The sequence below is a fragment of the Impatiens glandulifera genome, chromosome 2 (assembly GCF_907164915.1).
Source record: "Impatiens glandulifera chromosome 2, dImpGla2.1, whole genome shotgun sequence".
Taxonomy (NCBI): Eukaryota; Viridiplantae; Streptophyta; class Magnoliopsida; order Ericales; family Balsaminaceae; genus Impatiens; species Impatiens glandulifera.
In genome coordinates, this window is record NC_061863.1 from 14,621,537 (window position 1) to 14,642,409 (window position 20,873).

The following is a 20,873-nucleotide window of genomic DNA, read 5'->3' on the forward strand; positions in this document are numbered from 1 at the left end:
TTAAATGTTTAACTCGAAAACATAAACTTGACTTTTAAAACGTTTGTATCATGTTTTCATCTTAATAGGCATGTATCGAAAGATACAACACTTAAGGGACACATATGTTTTACCCTATTAAATGCCTATACATGTAAATGGTACATCTCCCTCATATTACTTGCAAAGAAGTACACTTATGTGCAAAGATTGTCAATGAGGAATGACAACTTTTTACAAATATAGTGATGTTGCGACATGTAAAACTAGAATGCAAGGGATTGACCCCACCCTTTGACGATGAACCATCTGATAAGACATATGCATTGTGGAGGTGGGAAAAAAATTCCAAATTAAGTTGATATTCCCTAGTTTATGACAACGGTTTTTCCCCATCCACTATTGGCGAATGATACTCTTTTATAATTCTCCTTAGCACAAAAAAACTTGGATATTATCACCTGGTCGGTTGTTTATCGTGCCTAGAAAACCAAAACTTTGTCACTACAACCCTTATGTGACTACTTTATATGTATTATGTGTATGCATTTATAGTCTAAGTGAACATCTCAAACATGTTTCTTCTTCAAAGCAAATGTATTTTTGTGAATGTTTTGAATTTCCAATCATAGACGATGTCCATGCCGAAGGATTTCCAACTGATCCCATAGATCAGTAGTTCCACGAAAACAGGTGAAACTATGAGATTTATGGACTAACCCCCATCATGAGGTTCACAAACTTCAAGATAAACCACACTTTCATGATGAAAATGTAGAGGAGGTGGAACCATGTGGGACATGTTTACTATATGGGAGAAATGCCCATGTGCCCAACCATAGAAGAATTTCGAGCTATCCTAATGATGGAGAACAAGAAGGTTGTGCATCTGAAACCATTTGTTGAATCAATGTACTTAAGGAAGCTTTTTCAAGAGAAATATGGATATACTAAGACTACATCCGAGACAATCCTAAAAAAGAATGTCATCGATTTCCATAAATGGACAAAGATGAAAATTAGGAACGGAGAAGTCTCCTTAACTTTAGGATCATCCCTGATGACGATGACAATCTTGTTGGCCCACTTCTTCATGGCTTTAGCGGATAACAAGACATACTATAAAATATTGGAGGTAGCATACCACATGCGTAGGGGAACAAAGACCCATCATGTATCATTCTGGATGAAATGCCGATGGGTTTGAATGACTCGTTCTTAACCTCTACCTTGAGCAAAAGAAGCTCACCTCTAATTCTATAAATCTAACTGCTCGACAAACTAGGACGCCTATCGCCAGTATGTCCTTGAGACATCATGTCCCCTTCTTTTCAATACTGAAGAATGAGGAAAACTTCGCCTGGCATCTTGTAGAGAATGACGACGATGTTAGGGAATTACTCCCATGGTGTCCCATCAAGAAGATGGTATACATGATAGATGATGAACCCATGATCATGCTTATGGGCTTGAAATGGGTTATCTCCTACTACACTCACAACATTTTCAAACAATTTAGTCGTGACTTTATTCCCTCTTATACAGGAAATACCATCGTTATAGACAAACCAATCGGCCTATGTGGGATATCTCGAGAAATGGCACAATGCCTCTCAGATGGGCATCTAGAAGGAGTGAAAAAACTACTTGACAATCATTCTTGAAGAATACGAGCAAGTGAAGAAATATTAAGAGGAAGAAGCTTCTTGTGTGGGAACATGCTACAATAGGACTTAAAGCCTGTGACCTCCGTCATAACTTTTTTTCCCTTTTAGACTCTCTTTGTAAATATCAACAAGAGATATGTATGTAACAAACTTAACAATTATATTTTATATAACAACTCTATGTTTGTTTTTTGAATCACAAAGGAGATGTTCATTCCCTAAGATTCATCTTATGTGCATATGCATTGCATTGTACTTTGTTACAATTACAAACTCTCACCTCTTTCTCTTTGCAACAGTCCACAACTACGATAGCTGACACGACCCCCTAAAAGAGATATATAAAAACTTAACGTTTTATATGCCACCAGATGGCTGAAGAACTCGGGGAAATGAAGGTAGTTTTGCAACATGTGACAGAACAACTTGCGCTGATCACAAACTCTTTAGTTAATCAACAAATCCCGTCCATATCTCAAAATATCCTTCTTCTTTTCGATTTCTTACACAACCTAACTCGGTTATGTTCACTCTTATATATCCCCGTCCTACTGGTCCTCAAGCTCAAGAGGAAGTCCTCTCTACGAAGACTTCGAAGAGGATATCAACCTAAACACACGGGAAAAACATGGGACACATGAGGAGATACTCAACCTCCTAGAACCATAGGAAGGACAAATTCTATGGATGACCAATCACTCCTAACAAAATATGAATTCCGGATGGCTCAAGTTCAAGGAATATAGGTAGAGATGCCAGACCGAGTAATCAAAATGGCTAAGGGAAAAGGCACTGAAGAGCACTATGACTGGAATGACGCCATGAAGACTACCGAATGAACAGTCATTCCATTAGGTGTCAAACTACCAACCATATCCAAGTCTTTTTTAAAATATACACTTCTGCAATGACCCATTGCGACTTGGAGAACCAACAGTGCTCCACTTATTCCCTAGTACCTCTATTCCGCTACTCTACGCTGGTATCACTAGCAAAAGATAGTATATCTACAGAGTATTGAGGAACTGACTACAACATTCATAGAACACTTCTCTATGCAACTCAACTTAGAACTACCAGAAAATAGGTTAAAGAATATCAAACAAGGAGAAAATAAGTAATTTTCCGTGTTAATTGAAAGAAAGAAAGTTGTTGTCGAGAAAATTAATTCCCCCGAGCGAACAATGACATGTCGATATGATCTTAGAAAGCGTTAACGAATGATATTCTATTAGATTTTTCGTCAAAACCTTCCAAAATATGAAGAAATTGTTAAAGACCGACAATAACCTCGATGACGCCATTGAGAAATAAGGGAGAGAGAGAGAAAAACAGTCAAAGTCACCCCACCTCCAAGTCGTTCATCGATAAAGGAAAAGACAGGAGTACACCAAGTAACCACTGCATGGCAAAAACGTTTTCCTCAAAAGACGAGTCCAAGCAAGCCTCAACAAGCTAAGGAAGGTACAACAACCCCTACTAAACTCACCTCCAAAGGCACATATACCTCCTAGAGTCTTTGACGATCTAGGGATGCTTTTGAGTCAAGTGATGAAGATTTTCCAAGAGAAGAATTTGATCTAACCCTTCACTCCAAGAACAAATAGACCACTCTTGGGAATATATGAGAACACTTGGTGCGACTACCATCAAGAAAAAGGCCACGCTACTGATAGTTGTAGCGCCCTTAAACATTTGTTTCAGGACTTTATGGATCCTGACTTGTTTATGTTATGTTGTAAGTTCAATATATACCTATAACATTTTTTATTTTATTTTTAATCGTTTCAAATTAATGGTCGAATAATATTTATTTACCCTTTTATATATATATATATATATATATAAAATCTAACAAATCAAAATAAATTAAAATTGAGCATTTATATATATATATATCAATTGTTTGAACTCTTTTTAAAACTAAAATAAATAAATATCATTATTCAATTAATCAAAATGAAGATGAAGGAAAATAAGATGAAGAAATAAGACTAAGAAGGTGCTGGTGGCGGTCGAAATCGATGGGCCGCATTTTGGTTCTGGGCACCTCATTCAAGATACAATTCGTATGAGCGCTGTATTCGCAGTCTTCACAGTGATACACCCAAGAAAACCCATTCCTCGGCTTCTCGCAAGCGGTGCAGATGAATTCGGTCTCATCACTATTGGCCTGAACGTCTGTTAGCGTCAGAGGATGCACATGACACTCATTATTCACCTTCCTCGGCAACAAAGCGCACGAGAAATCCACCACGAATTCGCATGATCCACATATGAAATAAGCGCCTTGACATTCGAACCCACATACTATGCACCAGATCTGATTACTTGAGCTTTTCTGACGGAGGTGAAGAGGGTGATCGTGAATCTCGCTTATCAGATTGGTCGGAATAGAGGCGCACATTACGTGGATGTTGACGTTGCATAAGTTGCAATTGTATAGTGAGGAATAGTGAGGGAATAGACGGTTGTGGCAGGCTATACATCGATGGATACGATATGTTGCCCTTGTGCGTTGGGAGAGGGAATGTTCTGGGTGAAATGGGTGCCGGATTTGCATCGGAACATCACCGCACCATTTGTGGATACCTCTGAAGTTGTAGCAATTGTTATTGTTGGTGCAAGTATAGGCCATTGCAGCTTTCATTATGTCAAGGCACCCGAAACATGTTGCTCTTTCTCTATCATGCTTATTATAAGCCAGGATTAGAGGATGTTGTTGATGACTGAAATGATTAATTTTCACATCTCCATTACCAGATTCCATTTCCGATGATGGGTCTTCTTCATTTATTTCGATCAACCTCAAGCTGTTCCTCATGGAAATCAGCTTCTCATCTTCATCCTGTCTAGATTCAAATAAACCTGTATATGTAATCTTACCTTTATGAAGTTTGGATTTCATTATTGTTGTTGTTGTTTCCTTTTTCGCTTCAGCAGGGTCCGGACCAGAGGTCAGACAGCCCAAATGAATCATATACTCGCATTCAGGCTCAGTACAGAAATAGACACATCCTTTAGAGTTCACAGATGTTTCACAGTTATCACAATAAAACTCAAATGATTCATCGTCGACGACGGAGGAGACCGGCGGTGAGGGAAAGCGGGTGTCTGTGTTGTCCGATGGGGACGGTTACAGGGAAAGAAGCGCACTCCAAGTGTATCACAAAATGACAGCACAAACAAGCCAAGTTAAATTTGTAACCGGGTTCTCTACAGATGTGACAGATGAAAGAAGAAGACTGGTTAGGCGGAGAGGCAAAGCAGGAAAGAGGATGCTTGTGAATCTTGAGATCAAATGCGCGGCGAGAGACGCATGGGAGGTGAAGAGAGAAACCGCAAGGGATGCAACGGTAGGCGAGTCGAGAGCAAATGAGTTTGCATTGATTGCAATGAAAAGGGGTGGTTTCTTCTGGGGCGGAGCAAGGATTTGAAACGTACCCGGGCTAATATTTTATTAAAAAAATCTATCCGGGCTAGTTTTATAGTTTGCTGTCACCAATGCTTTTTTAGCGACGGAAAATAACCAAAAACGACGGTAAATTACCGTTGTTATTGATAAAATACATACAGACTTTTTAAGCCTGCCCGGGCCGGCTTGTACTTCGCTCCGCCCCTGGTTTCTTCAGATCCGATGATTTGGAGAGAAAGAGGATGTTGTGGATGAAGTGGATGGAGAGATTCAAGAGGGAAGAAGAGACATGAGATGTGGAGAAAGAAATCACAATATGAACAGCGGTAATTGTATCCATTTACAGGTTCAGAGCACACAAAGCAGTTGCCGCCGCCGCCGCTACTGATAGATCGGATCTGAATCGGATGATTGTGCCACAAGTAGTTTACGGAAACCTCTCTCTCCCTCTCTATGTCCTCTCTTTCTCTGCTGACATCCATCTCAGTAATAAATGATAAGTCTTCAATTTCAAATTTTAGACACATTTGTTGAGTCTTCCTTTTCAAAATTTATACATATTTGTTTAGAGTTTATTACTGAATATCATATGGTTAATTTATAATATGAATATCATATGGTTAATTGTACTATTACTCTATAAAAACATTTATAAAACACTCGCTGGAGATATTATGTTCTTTAGTTTACAGAATTTATATTGTTTTAGATTATGTTATTATCGTGATTTTCCAACCATTGGTATAGGGTAGGGATGACAACCGGTACCTACTCGCCAAATAGGCAAGTACTACTTGCCAGATAGTGAATTACTCGCCAAAAAGGGATCTTTTGTGTATAATCCTGCATAATCTCGAATGTTATTAGTTCCGGTACGTAGACCAAATAATACCATGCAAGCAAAAGCTCCTAGGTTCATAGAGATATAGAACAACATATAAGGGATCATGCTTGCATATCCATCATTTGAGTCTCCAACAATTATTCCAATAATTACATATTCAATTTGACATATGGACGAATATCCAAGCATACGTTTCATGTTTGTTTGAGTAATAGCTATGAGATTTCCCAATATCATGCTAAGAATAGTTAGGATTTCCAGAAGAAGATGCTATATTCGTTTGATGAGAAATAAAAAAGGAATATCGAAAATTCGAGTGGCTGAAGCTGAAGCAGCTACTTTCGAAGTAACAGAAAGAAAAGCAACGACTGGAGTGGGAGAGTCAAAGTCAAAAAGAGGATTCCTCACTTCTTTCTCTCATTCAAAATCTCCGAATCTGTTTTCATTTTACTATTCGACCTCGAATTGACGGACATTTCTATTTGTATCTCATCCTCGATTCGTCGAATACCCAATCCCCGACGGGTACTCCGTTAACCGATTAAAATGTAAATTTATATTTATTATTTTATATATATATATTAAAAACACAAATGAAAATATTATTTACTTATTTTCCATAATTATGTTCTAAAAGTTGAAAAATATAACAACTTTACATTATTAAAAAAAATGTTGAAAAAAGTTGAAAGATTGTTTAACTTACCATTAAAAAAAACAAAGAATGAGTAGAGAGATAAAATATTTTGTTATTAAAAAAATGAAGATTAAGAGTTATGAGGGGAGAGAAATTAAAATAATGTTATATTGAAGTCTAGTATGAGGAACATAAATAATATATTTATTGTAAATTTGTAAAGATGGTAAAGATATGCAATTTATAAATTCATTTAAAACTTCAATAAATATATATATATATATATATATTTTAATATTAATATTTCGGGTATCGGATTTGAGATTCGCACATTCTCCATCTCTGACCCCGAACCTGACCATCGGATACCCACAAATTATAATCTAATATATTCATGTGTGAAGGAACCCTAATTGTGCTGTTCTTTTTGGGACTTGGTTGACAATAAAGAAAGTTTCCAAAAACGATTAAATTGGGGTGCATATTTTATGTCAAGAATAAAGGATCATCCAAAAAATCTAGATGGGAAAGCTCGCTTGGGAACTGTGTTAGTGTTGCGGATAAGTCCATCTTCACAAATCAAGGATACACTCTACCTTTAAATCCCCTTTCAATACCATATCTCCTTATGGTCCCAAGAGAATCAAGCGCGGATGGAAGAAAATGTCAAAGACTAGCGAAAAGAGCTTTAGTATTGGCACATGTCAAATGAATAACATTGGACAACCATGATTGATATGATTATTTTGTTTCAACCAGTGTCGTTCCTGAGATTTTTTAGGCCTTAGGAGAAAGCACGAAATTGAGGCCCTACGCATAAACTTCACTTGTGTTTCCCGCTGATCTTCAATAATCTTCTAATATCTACAAATATGCAACATAAATTGTCAACGAAAGTGACTTCTTCTAGCATTTTTAGATGCAAAATCATTGATAATTGTATCGTAATCAATATATTCCAAAAAATCTTTTTCAATACATAAAATAGCAAGTTCATTCAATCTATCTTGAGACATCGAAGATCTTAGATAATTTTTCAATAATTTTAACTTAGAAAAACTTCAATGCTCAACCCAGCGAAATAGAGCCACCGTCGAAATTATTTTATTGTCGGTTTTGTTGTGAGTTTCGTTGTCGATGTAGGATACAGAGACTGAGAGAGACAGACAGTAGGGTTTTCAATTTTTTGTTCTGATAGTGTTAGTTTGTTTCTCTATTTGGGCTATAGAGCCATGGGCCAAAAAATCTAACATAATAAAAAAAATTAAAGAATAAGAAACTAAAAATCCTTACTAATACCTAACATATATAAAAAAATGGGCCCCCTTTTTGGTCCTAGGCCCTAGGCCGTGGCCTTGGCTGCCTACCCCTCCGGGCCGGGCCTGGTTTCAACAACCACACGATAACAAATTAAAGATGCTCTAAAGTAAAACCTTTGTGGAGTTGATATGTCAATTATCTTTTCTGGTGTTGCCACTAAAATATTGAATGAGCTCTCTAAACCAATGAGAAGGATTTCAGAGTTATATAACAGATTCTAGCCTCAAATCTAATGAGCTCTGAAATTTCATGATTGGCCCATAACTAGACTTATCAATAGTTCTATCACCGGTGCAATAGCAACAAACACTTCTTTAACCTGCAAGGCTAAGTAATGAGTTGTTAATGTGAGTCTAAGAATTGATTGTCGAGAAATTTGAAAGTTATTGGTCTTTATTGTCTTTTATGCAATTATGGTTTATTTAATTATTAATGAGATTGGACTTGTGTGTATAAGTAGTTTAGAATTTATGAGTTATTCTACTCCTTTAAAATAGTTGTTTGCAAAGGCTGAAAAACAACACAAAATACTTCTCAAAACTTTTTCTTCAACATATATATTCAGGGACGGACCCAGGATTTTAACTTAGGGCGGGCTTGAATTTAATGTAATAAATAATATAAATATATGTGTTTTCTTTTTTTTCGGATCTTGTTCAATAGAATTATAAGATGAATTAAGTTCGTTGTTAAAAGAAAAAATTTGAAAGTCGTGGGTTTGAATTTAATGTAATAAATAATATAAATATATGTGTTTTCTTTTTTCGGATCTTGTATAAGATGAATTAAGTTCGTTGTTAAAAGAAAAAATTTGAAGACTTTCACTATATTAATTTTGGATAGTAGAGGCTGCAGATGAAGAACTTTCACTAGTTTGACGATTTAAAAAAAAATGAAGATATCAATGTCTTTTCTTTCTTTACATCAGATTCATGTTCCATTTTTTATATACCTATACACAATTTTCAAGATAAAATATTTTATCAAACAAATATAATGTAAGATCGAAAAAACATTAAAAAATTCAAATAAATATTTAATCTAATAGTTAAAGATTTAGAGTACAATGAAAAAGTAAAAAAAAAAAATAACACTAACCTGATAAATTCTCAAAATTCTATAATAAATCAAACCTACATAAATCAATTATAAATATGATATATACTTAAATTGACGATTATATCAATTAAAAATATGAGAATTAGAAAAAAAATATATTTACAAAAAGGAATTTTAACTCTTAGAGAATATGTTTGTTTGCAAAACGAGTTGGGAAGGATATTAAAAAGAAAATCAATAGTAAAACTATAAAAGAATGAGAATATATAAAATAATTGAAATATATATACTAATAGAGATGAATTTTTAATTTATTTCATTAATATAATATAATATATAATATAATATAATATTATATATAATATATAATAATATATAAGAATATATAATATTTTTTTAATTTTTAAAAAATAATTAATTAATTAAAAAACATTTGAGGAGGGGTGGGCTTAAGCCCACCTCAGCCCAACGGTGGATTCGTCCCTGTATATATTATTGTTCTTCCCAGTTCTTTTTTTACTTATTTTCCTTTCTTCACCATTGTCCTTAAAAGATTTGATAATTGGAACCACCATTTGGTATCAAAGCCTATCTGAAGAACATGTCGTTGACAAAATCAACTAGAGATGCGGCGGCAATAAAAATCGGAATAGAAGGGAATGTTGCACTCTCATATCCATTACTCACGAAGAGTAACTACATGGTATGGGCATTGAAGATGCAAGTAAACTTACAAGCACAGGGAGTGTGGGAAGTCATGATGCTCGACGAGATCGATGAACAAAATGATAGAATGACTCTCGCCTACATCTATCAAGCGCTCTCTGAGGATGTCCTTCTCATGGTGGCCGAGAATGATTTCGCCAAGCAAGCATGGGAGACGCTAAAGATGACACATGTTTGAGTGAAGAGAGTCAAGGAGGAAAAAGTACAAACACTGAAGACACACTTCGAGGAGATTCACATGAAGAACGGGAAGTCAGTGGATGATTTTACCATGAAATTGACATCCATCGTACTGGTATTCACTCATTGGGAGAGAAGGTGGAGGAGATCTAAATGATATGAATTATTGCTTATATATTTATAAATGTAAACCATATAATAAGTTTACGGCGTTTGAAATTATTAAAACACAACATTGTTATGTATAACTTTATTACTAAAAGAAAAAATAGTAAGGTTCCTAAATACTAATTGGCCCTTTTTGTGTACTTGAATGATTTGGTACAAAGGAAATATAATATTTTAAAAAAAAAACTATATAATCTTGATACAAGAAAACAAGATTAACATAAGGGTGTGTTTGATGAGGGAGAATTGGAATTGGAATTGGCATCGGAATTCTAATTCCAATTCCATGAGAATTGGCATTGAATTACAATTCAATTCCTATGTTTGGAAAAATGATAGAATTGTAATTCAATTCCAATTCCTATGTTTGGGAAAATGATAGAATTGTAATTCAATTCTAATTCCAATGTTTGTAAAATAAAATATCGGTTCAAAATATTAACTTTTAAAATATATTTTCACGTTTTGGCACGCTTTTAATACGTTTTTGACATTTTTTCACATTTTTACACATTCTTCACGTTTTCACACGTTTTAACACGTTTTTCACATTTTCACACGTTTTTCACGTTTTTCAAACGTTTTTCACATGTTTTTCACGTTTTTCACGTTTTCACGTTTAAACACGTTTAAACACGTTTTTCACGTTTTCACACGTTTTCACACGTTTTTCACGTTTTCACACGTTTTAACACGTTTTTCACATTTTTCATGTTTTTCACGTTTTTCACACGTTTTAACACGTTTTTCACGTTTTCAAACGTTTTCACGTTTTTTACACGTTTTTTACGTTTCTCACACGTTTTAACAAGTTTTTCACATTTTCACACATCTTTCATGTTTTTACACATTTTTCACACGTTTTAACACGTTTTCACGTTTTCACACGTTTTTTACAAGTTTTAACACGTTTTCACGTTTTTTCACACGTTTTCCACATTTTTGGCACATTTAACATGTTTTTGACATTTTTAATATGTTTAACATGTTTTTCACATCTTTTGATAGGTTTAAAACGTGTTAAATCTATCAAAAACGTAAAAACGTGTTAAACGTATCAAAAGTGTGTTAAATGTGTCAAATAGGTGAAAAAATTGTTAAACGTGCCAAAATGTGAAAAACGTGTTAAAACGTGTTAAACGTGTTAAAAATGTGTCAAACGTGTCAAAGACGTAAAAAACATGTGAAACGTGTCAACAACGTGTTAAACGTGTTAAAAACATGAAAACGTGTCAAAAACGTGTTAAACGTTCCAAACATGTGAAAACTTGTTAAACATGCCAAAACGTGTTAAACGTGTCAAAAATGTGGTAAACGTGTCAAAACGTAAAAAAAGTGTTAAATGTGTTAAAAACATGAAAACATGTTAAACGTGTCAAAACGTAAAAAAATGTGTTAAATGTGTTAAAAACGTGAAACCGTTTTAAACGTGTCAAAACCTGTTAAATATGTGAAAAACTTGTTAAACGTGTCAAAACGTGTTAAACGTGTTAAAAATGTGGTAAACGTGTCAAAAACGTAAAAAAATGTGTTAAATGTGTCAAAAACGTGAAAACGTGTTAAATATGTGAAAAACTTGTTAAACGTGCCAAAACGTGTAAAACGTGTAAAACGTGTCAAAAATGTGGTAAACGTGTCAAAAACGTAAAAAAAAACGTGTTAAATGTGTCAAAAACGTGAAAACGCGTTAAACATGTCAAAAACGTAAAAAAACGTGTTAAATGTGTCAAAAACATGAAAACGTGCTAAACACGTCAAAAACGTGTTAAATATGTGAAAAACTTGTTAAACGTGCCAAAACGTGCAAAATGTGCCAAAATATAAAAAACGTGTTAAACGTGTCAAAAACGTGTTAAAAACGTGCAAATCATGTTACAGGTGTCCAAAACGTGTTAAACGTGTCAAAGACGTGAAAAACGTGTTAAATGTGTCAAAAACGTGTTAAACATATCAAGGACGTGAAAAACGTGTTAAATGTGTCAAAACGTGTTAAACGTGACAAAAACGTGTTAAAAACGTGAAAATCATGTTAAACGTGTCAAAATATGTTAAACGTGTTAAAAATGTGAAAATCATGTTAAACGTGTAAAAAACGTGTTAAACGTGTCAAAGACGTGAAAAACGTGTTAAATGTGTCAAAAACGTGTTAAACATGTCAAGGACGTGAAAAATGTGTTAAATATGTCAAAACGTGTTAAACGTGACAAAAACGTGTTAAACGTGCCAAAAACGTGTTAAACGTGTTAAAAACGTGAAAATCATGTTAAACGTGTCAAAAACGTGTTAGACGTGTCAAAGACGTGAAAAACGTGTTAAACGTGTCAAAACGTGTTAAACGTGCCAAAAACGTGTTAAACGTGCCAAAAACGTGTTAAACGTGCCAAAAACGTGTTAAACGTGTCAAAATATGAAAATATGTTAAATGTGTAAAAAACGTGTGAAAAACGTGTAAAACGTGTTTAAAGTGTGAAAAACGTGTTAAAATGTCAAAAACATAAAAAAACGTGTTAATTTGGAATTACAATTCCGACCTAAAAAGATAGGAATTGAGAACTATCAAATTACACTATATTGAATTCCATTGGAATTCTAATTCCAATTCCAATTCTTAATATTAAAGTGTCTAACAAACATAAGAATTGGAATTGGACCCTCCAATTCCAATTCCAATTCCAATGCCAATTCCAGGGTTATCAAACACACCCTAAAAGAAAATTTAATATTTTGTTATGGTAATACAATTAGGAAAATATTGTGATAGTATTTTGGAGGTTCTTGAACAAGTTATTAAAATGGGACAACGGATTAAGTATGTAGTCCGCAAACACACTTGATCATTTAACCATGCGCAAAATTTACCGCATGACGTGCTCAAAAAACTGAAGTTTTTGACTTTAGAGCATCACTTGCAGTTCCACCTCTGTATTTGTTAGGGTTTCGGGGGACCAAATAATATATAAATTTGTGTCATAATCCTATACTATTATGATGTAATCTTTGCGTCGATCCCCTTAATAATATTCTCTTTTGGTGAACGTCAAATTTATCTTGATAAAACACATTAAATTTGTGTTATTTCTTTATTATTTAAGTATTTCTCGTATTTTGTTCTAACCATCCTAATAAGGAACTCTAGTTTAACCTTATATATTAATACCAAAATCACATTTTCAAAATATACCAATCTCGTAACCTCATTTTTGCACCCTATCATTTCTTACATAATAGACATTTCATATTCCTAATATCGTAACCTCATTTTTGCACCCAACTATCTCAACAATACCAATCCTTTATTACCAGTCTCTTATCTCTCGACAAATCAATCATCAATCTCTCTCGACCTGACAATCTGGTCACTTTAAAAATTAAGCATCATTATAATTATATATATATATGTATGTATATGTAGATAGATTAGTTAGTTAAAAAGTTGAACGTGTTAAAATGTCCCGCGTTCATTAAATTTGGTGTTGAATTTAAATTATAAAATGTTATTAGCCTAATTGGTTAAAAGGTTGTACTTATTTTGTTAGGTTGCAAGTTCGAAATATACATATAGCATTTTTAATTTTATTTTTAACCATTTAAAGTTTATGAGAATGTCAAACCACAATCAGATCTAATTATCCATTTATTCTCACATATATATCCAAATTAACCACAACTAGTAATCCGGATACTTTAATAATTAAGCATCATTATATATAGAGAAAGATTAGTTATAAGTTAAAAAGTTGAGTTTATATTGTTAAAATGTCCCGCGTTTATCAAATTTGGTGTTGAATTTAAAATATAAAATGTTATTAGCCTAGTTGGTTAAAAGATTGTACTTGTTTTATTAGGTTGCAAGTTCAAAACATACATATAACATTTTTAATTTTATTTTTAACCATTTAAAGTTTATGGGCGGATCAACCCACAATCTGACTCAATTATCCATCTACTATTACATATATATCCAAATTAACTACAGTTCTCGACCCGGTAATCCAGACATTTTAAAAATTAAACATCATTATATATAGAGAGAGATTAGTTATAAGTTAAAAAGTTGAGTTTATATTGTTAAAATGTCTCGTGTTTACCAAATTTGGTGTTGAATTTAAAATATAAAGTATTATTAGCCTAGTTGGTTAAAGGGTTGTATTTGTTTTGTTAGGTTGCAAGTTCAAAACATACATATAACATTTTTAATTTTATTTTTAACCATTTAAAGTTTATGGACGGATCAACCCACAATCTGACCCAATTATCCATTTACTATTACATATATATCTAAATTATCTACAGCTCTCGACCCGACAATCTGGACACTTTAAAAATTAAGCATTATTATATATATATATATATTAATTAGTTAAAAAGTTAAACTTATATTGTTGAAATATCCCGCTTTCATCAAATACATACTTTTTCTTGACTCAAGGTTGACAGTGACTTTATAGAATATTGGAATTACTTAGGATGGTGCCACAAATCTAGTTGGGAAAGCTTGCTTGGGTCTTGTGTTAAGTGTTGTTTATAAGACCATCTTCAAGCATCTGTGGTGGTAGCAGGAGAGGAGGAAAGAAAATCAAATGCATTGTTCTTTGTAAGCCGAAAGAGAAGGGAGGCATTGGCCTAAAGAATTGTTTCGAGTGGAACAAGGCTCTAACCTTCAAGCATCTGTGGGAATTGGAACACAATCAGGAATCATTATGCAGACCTTTACAACATTCGGCTAGGGAATGGGAAATGAACTTTGTTCTGGCACGATCCCTGGTTCGAAACCAGCCAATCATTCACAAAGAGGAGTTCAAAAGTACACGTATCAGAAGGGACTACTTAGTGGCGAAAATCAAAGATGTAAAAGACGGAGACTGGACTCGCTTTTGAGAAGAAATCCAGAAGGACAGAGGATACTGGATCACATCAGTAACATACAACTCTGAGAAAGACCTGACTTTCATGAATGTAATGTAGAAGACAATGGGAAGATGGTCTCAAAGAGAATATGGGAGGTAATCTGAGAAAAGTGCAGAAAGTAGAATGGACTTCTTTCGTATGGTCAACCAAGATCATTCCTCGGCATCCGTTTATCCTATGGCTTGCCTTCTGGGAAAGTCTCAGCACTCAGGACCGTATCAGCAAATATATGAGCATCATGGACGTGAGTTGTCCTCTATGCAACAGAAGTGAAGAAACCATTGATCACTTGTTTGGGAGCTGTAGTATAGCATTGGAAATTTGGGACAGATTTTCTAAAAGCTTGGAGCTGATCAGTTTCTTGAAGGAATTGAAAGAAATCAAAGAATCAACACTACTCAAAACCAAAGGAAATAGATTCACAACAAACGTATTCAAGTGCGGCTTTGGAGCATTAGTTTACAACATTTGGCATGAACATAATGCGAGAGTCTATGGCAGAACTCGTAGAAGTGTTGAAGAATTATGGAGAGACATAGTCTCGGATTGTGGCGCACTTGAGGGAACGTGGAGAAAAGTTCCAAGTATGGAGCATAATTGGAATATCAGTAGGAATTGGAATTTACCGTTTACTAAAATCATTAGAAACGTAAACATTGTAATCAGATAATTCAGTTACGTTTTTGTTTTTATTCATAATGATACGACTTCAAAATCATTATAGGTCTGTCTAGAATAATCTCTTAAACTCGTGGATTTTTTTCCCAATTTTAGGAATTTTTAATGAAATGACGCTAAGTCGTCCCCCAAAAAAAGACCATCTTCACAAAAATTGAGGATACACTCTACCTTTAAATCCCAAGACCACATCTCCTTATGGCCAGAAGAGAATCAAATGCAGATGGAAGAAAAGTTTTGAGACTAGTGAAAAGAGCTTCAATATTGGCACATGTCAAATGAACAAGATTGGACAACAATAATTGATATGATTATCTCAATAATCGATTTGTTTCATCAACCACAAGATAGAAAAGATGCTCTAGAGTAAAACCTTTTGTGGTGTTGAACCATTTGTTTGAAAAACATATATTCGATTCTCTACTTGATTAAAAAACTTATAATCAAATAAAACACAAATAAAAGGGGAAGTAAATAACACAATAAACACATAATATTATTTTACATGAAAAACCTTCTCAAATTAAAGAATAAAACCACGTGACTTTACATTCAATTCAAACTTCACTATAAACATATGTCAGTAATACAATCAATATAACAATCTTTTAATATTGCATAAAGATAAAATGACATAACCAAAAATATACAAACTTGTTGGTCCAATATGCATAAATGTAGCAGTTGCCGGTCAAGGTTTGACTTTGCTATAATATGCTTTTTTAAGCATCACAACAAGCAAGATGGGCACACTAATGTTTGATTTTTCTATCATTTCATTTTGTTTTAGGAATTAACCCGAAAGAGCAGAGAAAACGTTATCATTCACTACTGAGATGGATGTCAGCAGAGAAAGAGAGGACATAGAGAGGGAGAGAGAGGTTTCCGTAAACTACTTGTGGCACGATCATCCGATTCAGATCCGATCTATCAGTAGCAGCGGCGGCGGCGGCGGCAACTGCTTTGTGTGCTCTGAACCTGTAAATGGATACAATTACCGCTGTTCATATTGTGATTTCTTTCTCCACATCTCATGTCTCTTCTTCCCTCTTGAATCACTCCATCCACTTCATCCACAACATCCTCTTTCTCTCCAAATCATCGGATCTGAAGAAACCACCCCTCTTCATTGCAATCAATGCAAACTCCTTTGCTCTCGACTCGCCTACCGTTGCATCCCTTGCGGTTTCTCTCTTCACCTCCCATGCGTCTCTCGCCGCGCATTTGATCTCAAGATTCACAAGCATCCTCTTTCCTGCTTTGCTTCTCCGCCTAATCAGTCTTCTTCTTTCATCTGTCACATCTGTAGAGAACCCGGTTACAAATTTAACTTGGCTTGTTTGTGCTGTCATTTTGTTATACACTTGGAGTGCGCTTCTTTCCCTGTAACCGTCCCCATCGGACAACACAGACACCCGCTTTCCCTCACCTCCGTCTCCTCCGTCTTCGACGATGAATCGGGTGAGTTTTATTGTGATGACTGTGAAACATCTGTGAACATTATAGGATGTGTCTATTTCTGTGCTGAGCCTGATTGCGAGTATATGATTCATTTGGGCTGCCTGACCACTGGTCCGGACCCTGCCGAAGCGAAAAAGGAAACAACAATAATGAAATCCAAACTTCATAAAGGTAAGATTAAATACACGGGTTTATCTGAATCTAGACAGGATGAAGATGAGAAGCTGATTTCCATGAGGAACAGCTTGAGGTTGATCGAAATAAATGAAGAAGACCCATCATCGGAAATGGAATCTGGTAATGGAGAAATTGAAATTAATCATTTCAGTCATCAACAACATCCTCTAATCCTGGGTTATAATAAGCATGATAGAGAAAGAGCAACATGCTTCGGGTGCCTTGACAGAATGAAAGCTGCAATGGCCTATACTTGCAACAACATTAACAATTGCTACTACTTCAGGGGTCTCCACAAATGGTGCGGTGATGTTCCGATGCAAATCCGGCACCCACTTCACCACGAACATTCCCTCTCCCAACTCACAAGGGGAGCATATCGTATGCATCGATGTATTGCCTGCCACAACCGTCTATTCCCTCACTATTCCTCACTATACAATTGCAGCTTATGCAACGTCAACATCCACGTTATGTGCGCCTCTATTCCGATCAATCTGAAAAGCGAGATTCACGATCACCCTCTTCACCTCTGTCAGAAAAGCCCGAAAAGCTCAAGTAATCAGATCTGGTGCATCGTCTGTGGGTTCGAATGTCAAGGGGCTTATTTCATATGTGAATCATGCGAATTCGTGGTGGATTTCTCGTGCGCTTTGTTGCCGAGGAAGGTGAATAATGAGTGTCATGTGCATCCTCTGACGCTAACAGACGTTCAGGCCAATAGTGATGAGACCGAATTCATCTGCACCGCTTGCGAGAAGCCGAGGAATGGGTTTTCTTGGGTGTATCACTGTGCAGACTGCGAATACAGCGCTCATACGAATTGTATCTTGAATGAGGTGCCCGGAACCAAAATGCGGCCCATCGATTTCGACCGCCACCAGCACCTTCTTAGTCTCATTTCTTCATCTTATTTTCCTTCTTCATCTTCATTTGATTAATTGAATAATGATATTTATTTATTTTACTTTTAAAAGAACTCAAATGAGATAGCAAGGTCCAAGTATATATTATAATAGATAATTTGAATTTTCTTAGTTTAAACTTGGGTTAATTTGAATATATATATATATAAGTGAATATAATTGAGTTATATATTTAATATACCCGTCCATAAACTTAAAACGGTTAAAAGTAAAATAAAAAATGTTATATTTATGTTTCGAACTAGCAACCTAACAAAAGATATTAAAACTTAATTTGAATTTGATTAGTTTGTGGAGTCAAGAGTTTTTCTTAATTAGATATATAATATATGTGAGAGTAAGGGGATACTTGAGTCGGATCGTGAGTTGACCCACACATAAACTTGAAACAATTAAAAATAAAATAAAAAATGTTATGGGTATGTTTTGAACTTTCTAACGAACAAAATGTTATGTGTATGTAGGGCCGTCTCGTTCATTTTTGGGGCCTCGGGCGATCTAAGATTTGTGGCATAAATTTTGAATTCAAAAACAAATTTTAATAAGAAAAAAAGATGATTCGAGAAGGATTTCAAAGATCTAATTAAACTTTTGAGTCACTATTGAGAGAAGGATTTTAGAGAGAGAGTCGAGTAGAAAGAAACATAAAACCTATTTTTTTTTATAGTACTGCATAAAAAAAATTTGGGCCTTCTTAATTTTGGGGCCCTAGGCGGTGGCCCATCTTGCCCACCCTAATAGCCGACCCTGTGTGTACGTAAAAATGAGATATTAATTGACAAGATTATAAAAGTGTGTAGTTACGGGATTAGAGGTCGAAATTAGGATTGGTGAGTGATTTGTCAAGGGGATAAAAAATCATATTAAAAAGTGTGAGTCACGAGATGAGAGGTCGATTGGGGAGATTAATGTTTAGTCTAACGAGGGATAAGAGGTGTGTGAAAGTGAGTGTAAGGTCATGAGATGAGATGTCAATTGAGATTTGGTGGTTGATTGCCAAAAGTGGGGAATAATTTATTAGATTAATAACAAATGAAATAATGGTTAAAAATATATGAATAAGATGTTGATTGACAGAAATATAAAAGTGTGTGAGGTCACGAGATTAGAGGTCGATTATGATTGGTGAGTTATTTATTGGGGGACAAAAACATATGAAAAAGAGTGAGTCACAAGATGAGAGGTCGATTGAGGGATTGGTGTTGGTTTGACGAGGATAAGAGGTGTAGTCGATTAAGATTTAGTGATTGGTTTACCAAAGTGGGGATAAAAAAAGAGGTCACGGTAATATAAAAGAGGATGGTAATAAATGAGATATTAATGGTTAAAATATATGAATGAGATGTTGATTAATTGAATTGTAAAAGTGTGATGACACAAAATTAAAGATTGATTAGGATTTGTGGGTGATTTTTAGTGGATAAAAAGGAATATAAAAAAGTGTGAGTCACAAGATAAGATGTCGATTGGTGGTTTGTTTGTGAGTGTGATAAAAAACATATGAAAAATGTAAGGTCATGATATGATAGATCGATTGAGATTGGTGGTTGATTTGACGAGAGATAATAGGTGTATGAAAGTGTGTGAAGTCACGATATGAGATGTGAATTGTGTGATTGGTGGTTGGTTTGTCAAAGCAATGGTAAAAAAAATGTCGCGGTAATGAACAAGAGGTAGGTAATAGTGTAAAGCACGTCTAACATTACTTTAGATAAGAGCAAAATGTATGACACAATTTAAAAAAAAAATCTAAAACGATCTACCGTAACTAACAAGATAAATAGTGTAATTGACTTGATTCTTACTAAAAAAAATAAATCTAAATTTCTTTTAAGTGTTTTTTTTACTTTAAATTAAATTTTAAAATATATGTTAACATTAAATTTTAGATTAAACATAATTTTTACTAACTAAAATTAATTTTAAATTAATTAATTTTGAATAATATTAATCTTATCCAATATATATATATATATATAAATAAATAATATTTTGTTTACATTCTAACCTGTAAAGAAATTCATGTTAATGTTTTTAAAAACACCATACAAGTTACTCAAATTTTCACTCTTTTCTCATTATAAATATTAAAATAAAATACATTAAATATAAATAAAACTTTTTAAGATTTTAAATTATTTAATTTTATAAATATAAAATAAATATAATTACAATTTAATTTATTAGATTTAATAGTTAAAATGAAATATATTATAAGATAAATCAAACTTATTCTAAAATTTATTAAAATTAAATACATATTTTATCAAAATAATCCATTATATACATTTAAATAAAATATATTAAATAAAAATTAAATTTCTCCCACTTGTTATCTCATTTATTATTTTGATAAATGTGACAAATGAATGAAACCATAATTATCTCTTTCTCCTTTAATTTCTCTTTCAACTTCTGTCAATTACTTTTCTTACCAAGAAAAACAAAATCGAGAGTTTACGTAAAATCGTTATATAATTTTAACTCGTAAAATCTAGATTTTACTTAAATCGTAAGAGTTTAATTTTAAAAAATAATAGATATATATTATTATTATTTATATATAATTAAGTATTTTAAACTTAACTAATTTAAAATTTTTATATATTTAAATATAAAATTAATTAAAAAATAATAATAAGTAAATAATACTACTAAAAAATTACACTTAAAAAATTAATTATATTAATTATTTTATTTAAATAAAAAATAACTTTATTTTTTCATT

General features: G+C 33.7%; 2 protein-coding genes across 2 annotated transcripts; one reads left to right on the forward strand and one right to left on the reverse strand.

Annotated features, from left to right (window-relative positions):
* Window positions 1-2,615: 2,615 nt before the first annotated feature.
* Window positions 2,616-5,543, reverse strand: LOC124924387. The gene is made up of 3 exons (XM_047464430.1): window positions 5,225-5,543; window positions 3,697-4,664; window positions 2,616-2,675 (listed from the first exon to the last, which is right to left on the reverse strand). The coding sequence occupies exons 1-3, from the start codon at window positions 5,541-5,543 to the stop codon at window positions 2,616-2,618; spliced, it is 1,347 nt and encodes a 448-aa protein (XP_047320386.1).
* A 10,743-nt stretch (window positions 5,544-16,286) lies between these two features.
* On the forward strand, window positions 16,287-18,160 carry LOC124924388. The gene has a single exon (XM_047464431.1). The coding sequence runs from the start codon at window positions 16,418-16,420 to the stop codon at window positions 18,158-18,160; it is 1,743 nt and encodes a 580-aa protein (XP_047320387.1). The 5' UTR covers window positions 16,287-16,417.
* Window positions 18,161-20,873: the final 2,713 nt, after the last annotated feature.

Coding starts and splice junctions, on each gene's coding strand:
- LOC124924388 (XM_047464431.1), top strand. CDS start 16,418: ATGGATGTCAGCAGAGAAAGAGAGGACATAGAGAGGGAGAGAGAGGTT.
- LOC124924387 (XM_047464430.1), bottom strand. CDS start 5,543: ATGGATGTCAGCAGAGAAAGAGAGGACATAGAGAGGGAGAGAGAGGTT. Junction 4,665..5,224: donor GGCCCGGGCAGGCTTAAAAA/GTCTGTATGTAT, acceptor TGAACTCTAAAG/GATGTGTCTATTTCTGTACT. Junction 2,676..3,696: donor CGAATTGTATCTTGAATGAG/GTGCCCAGAACC, acceptor TGAATGTTGTAG/TCAGTTCCTCAATACTCTGT.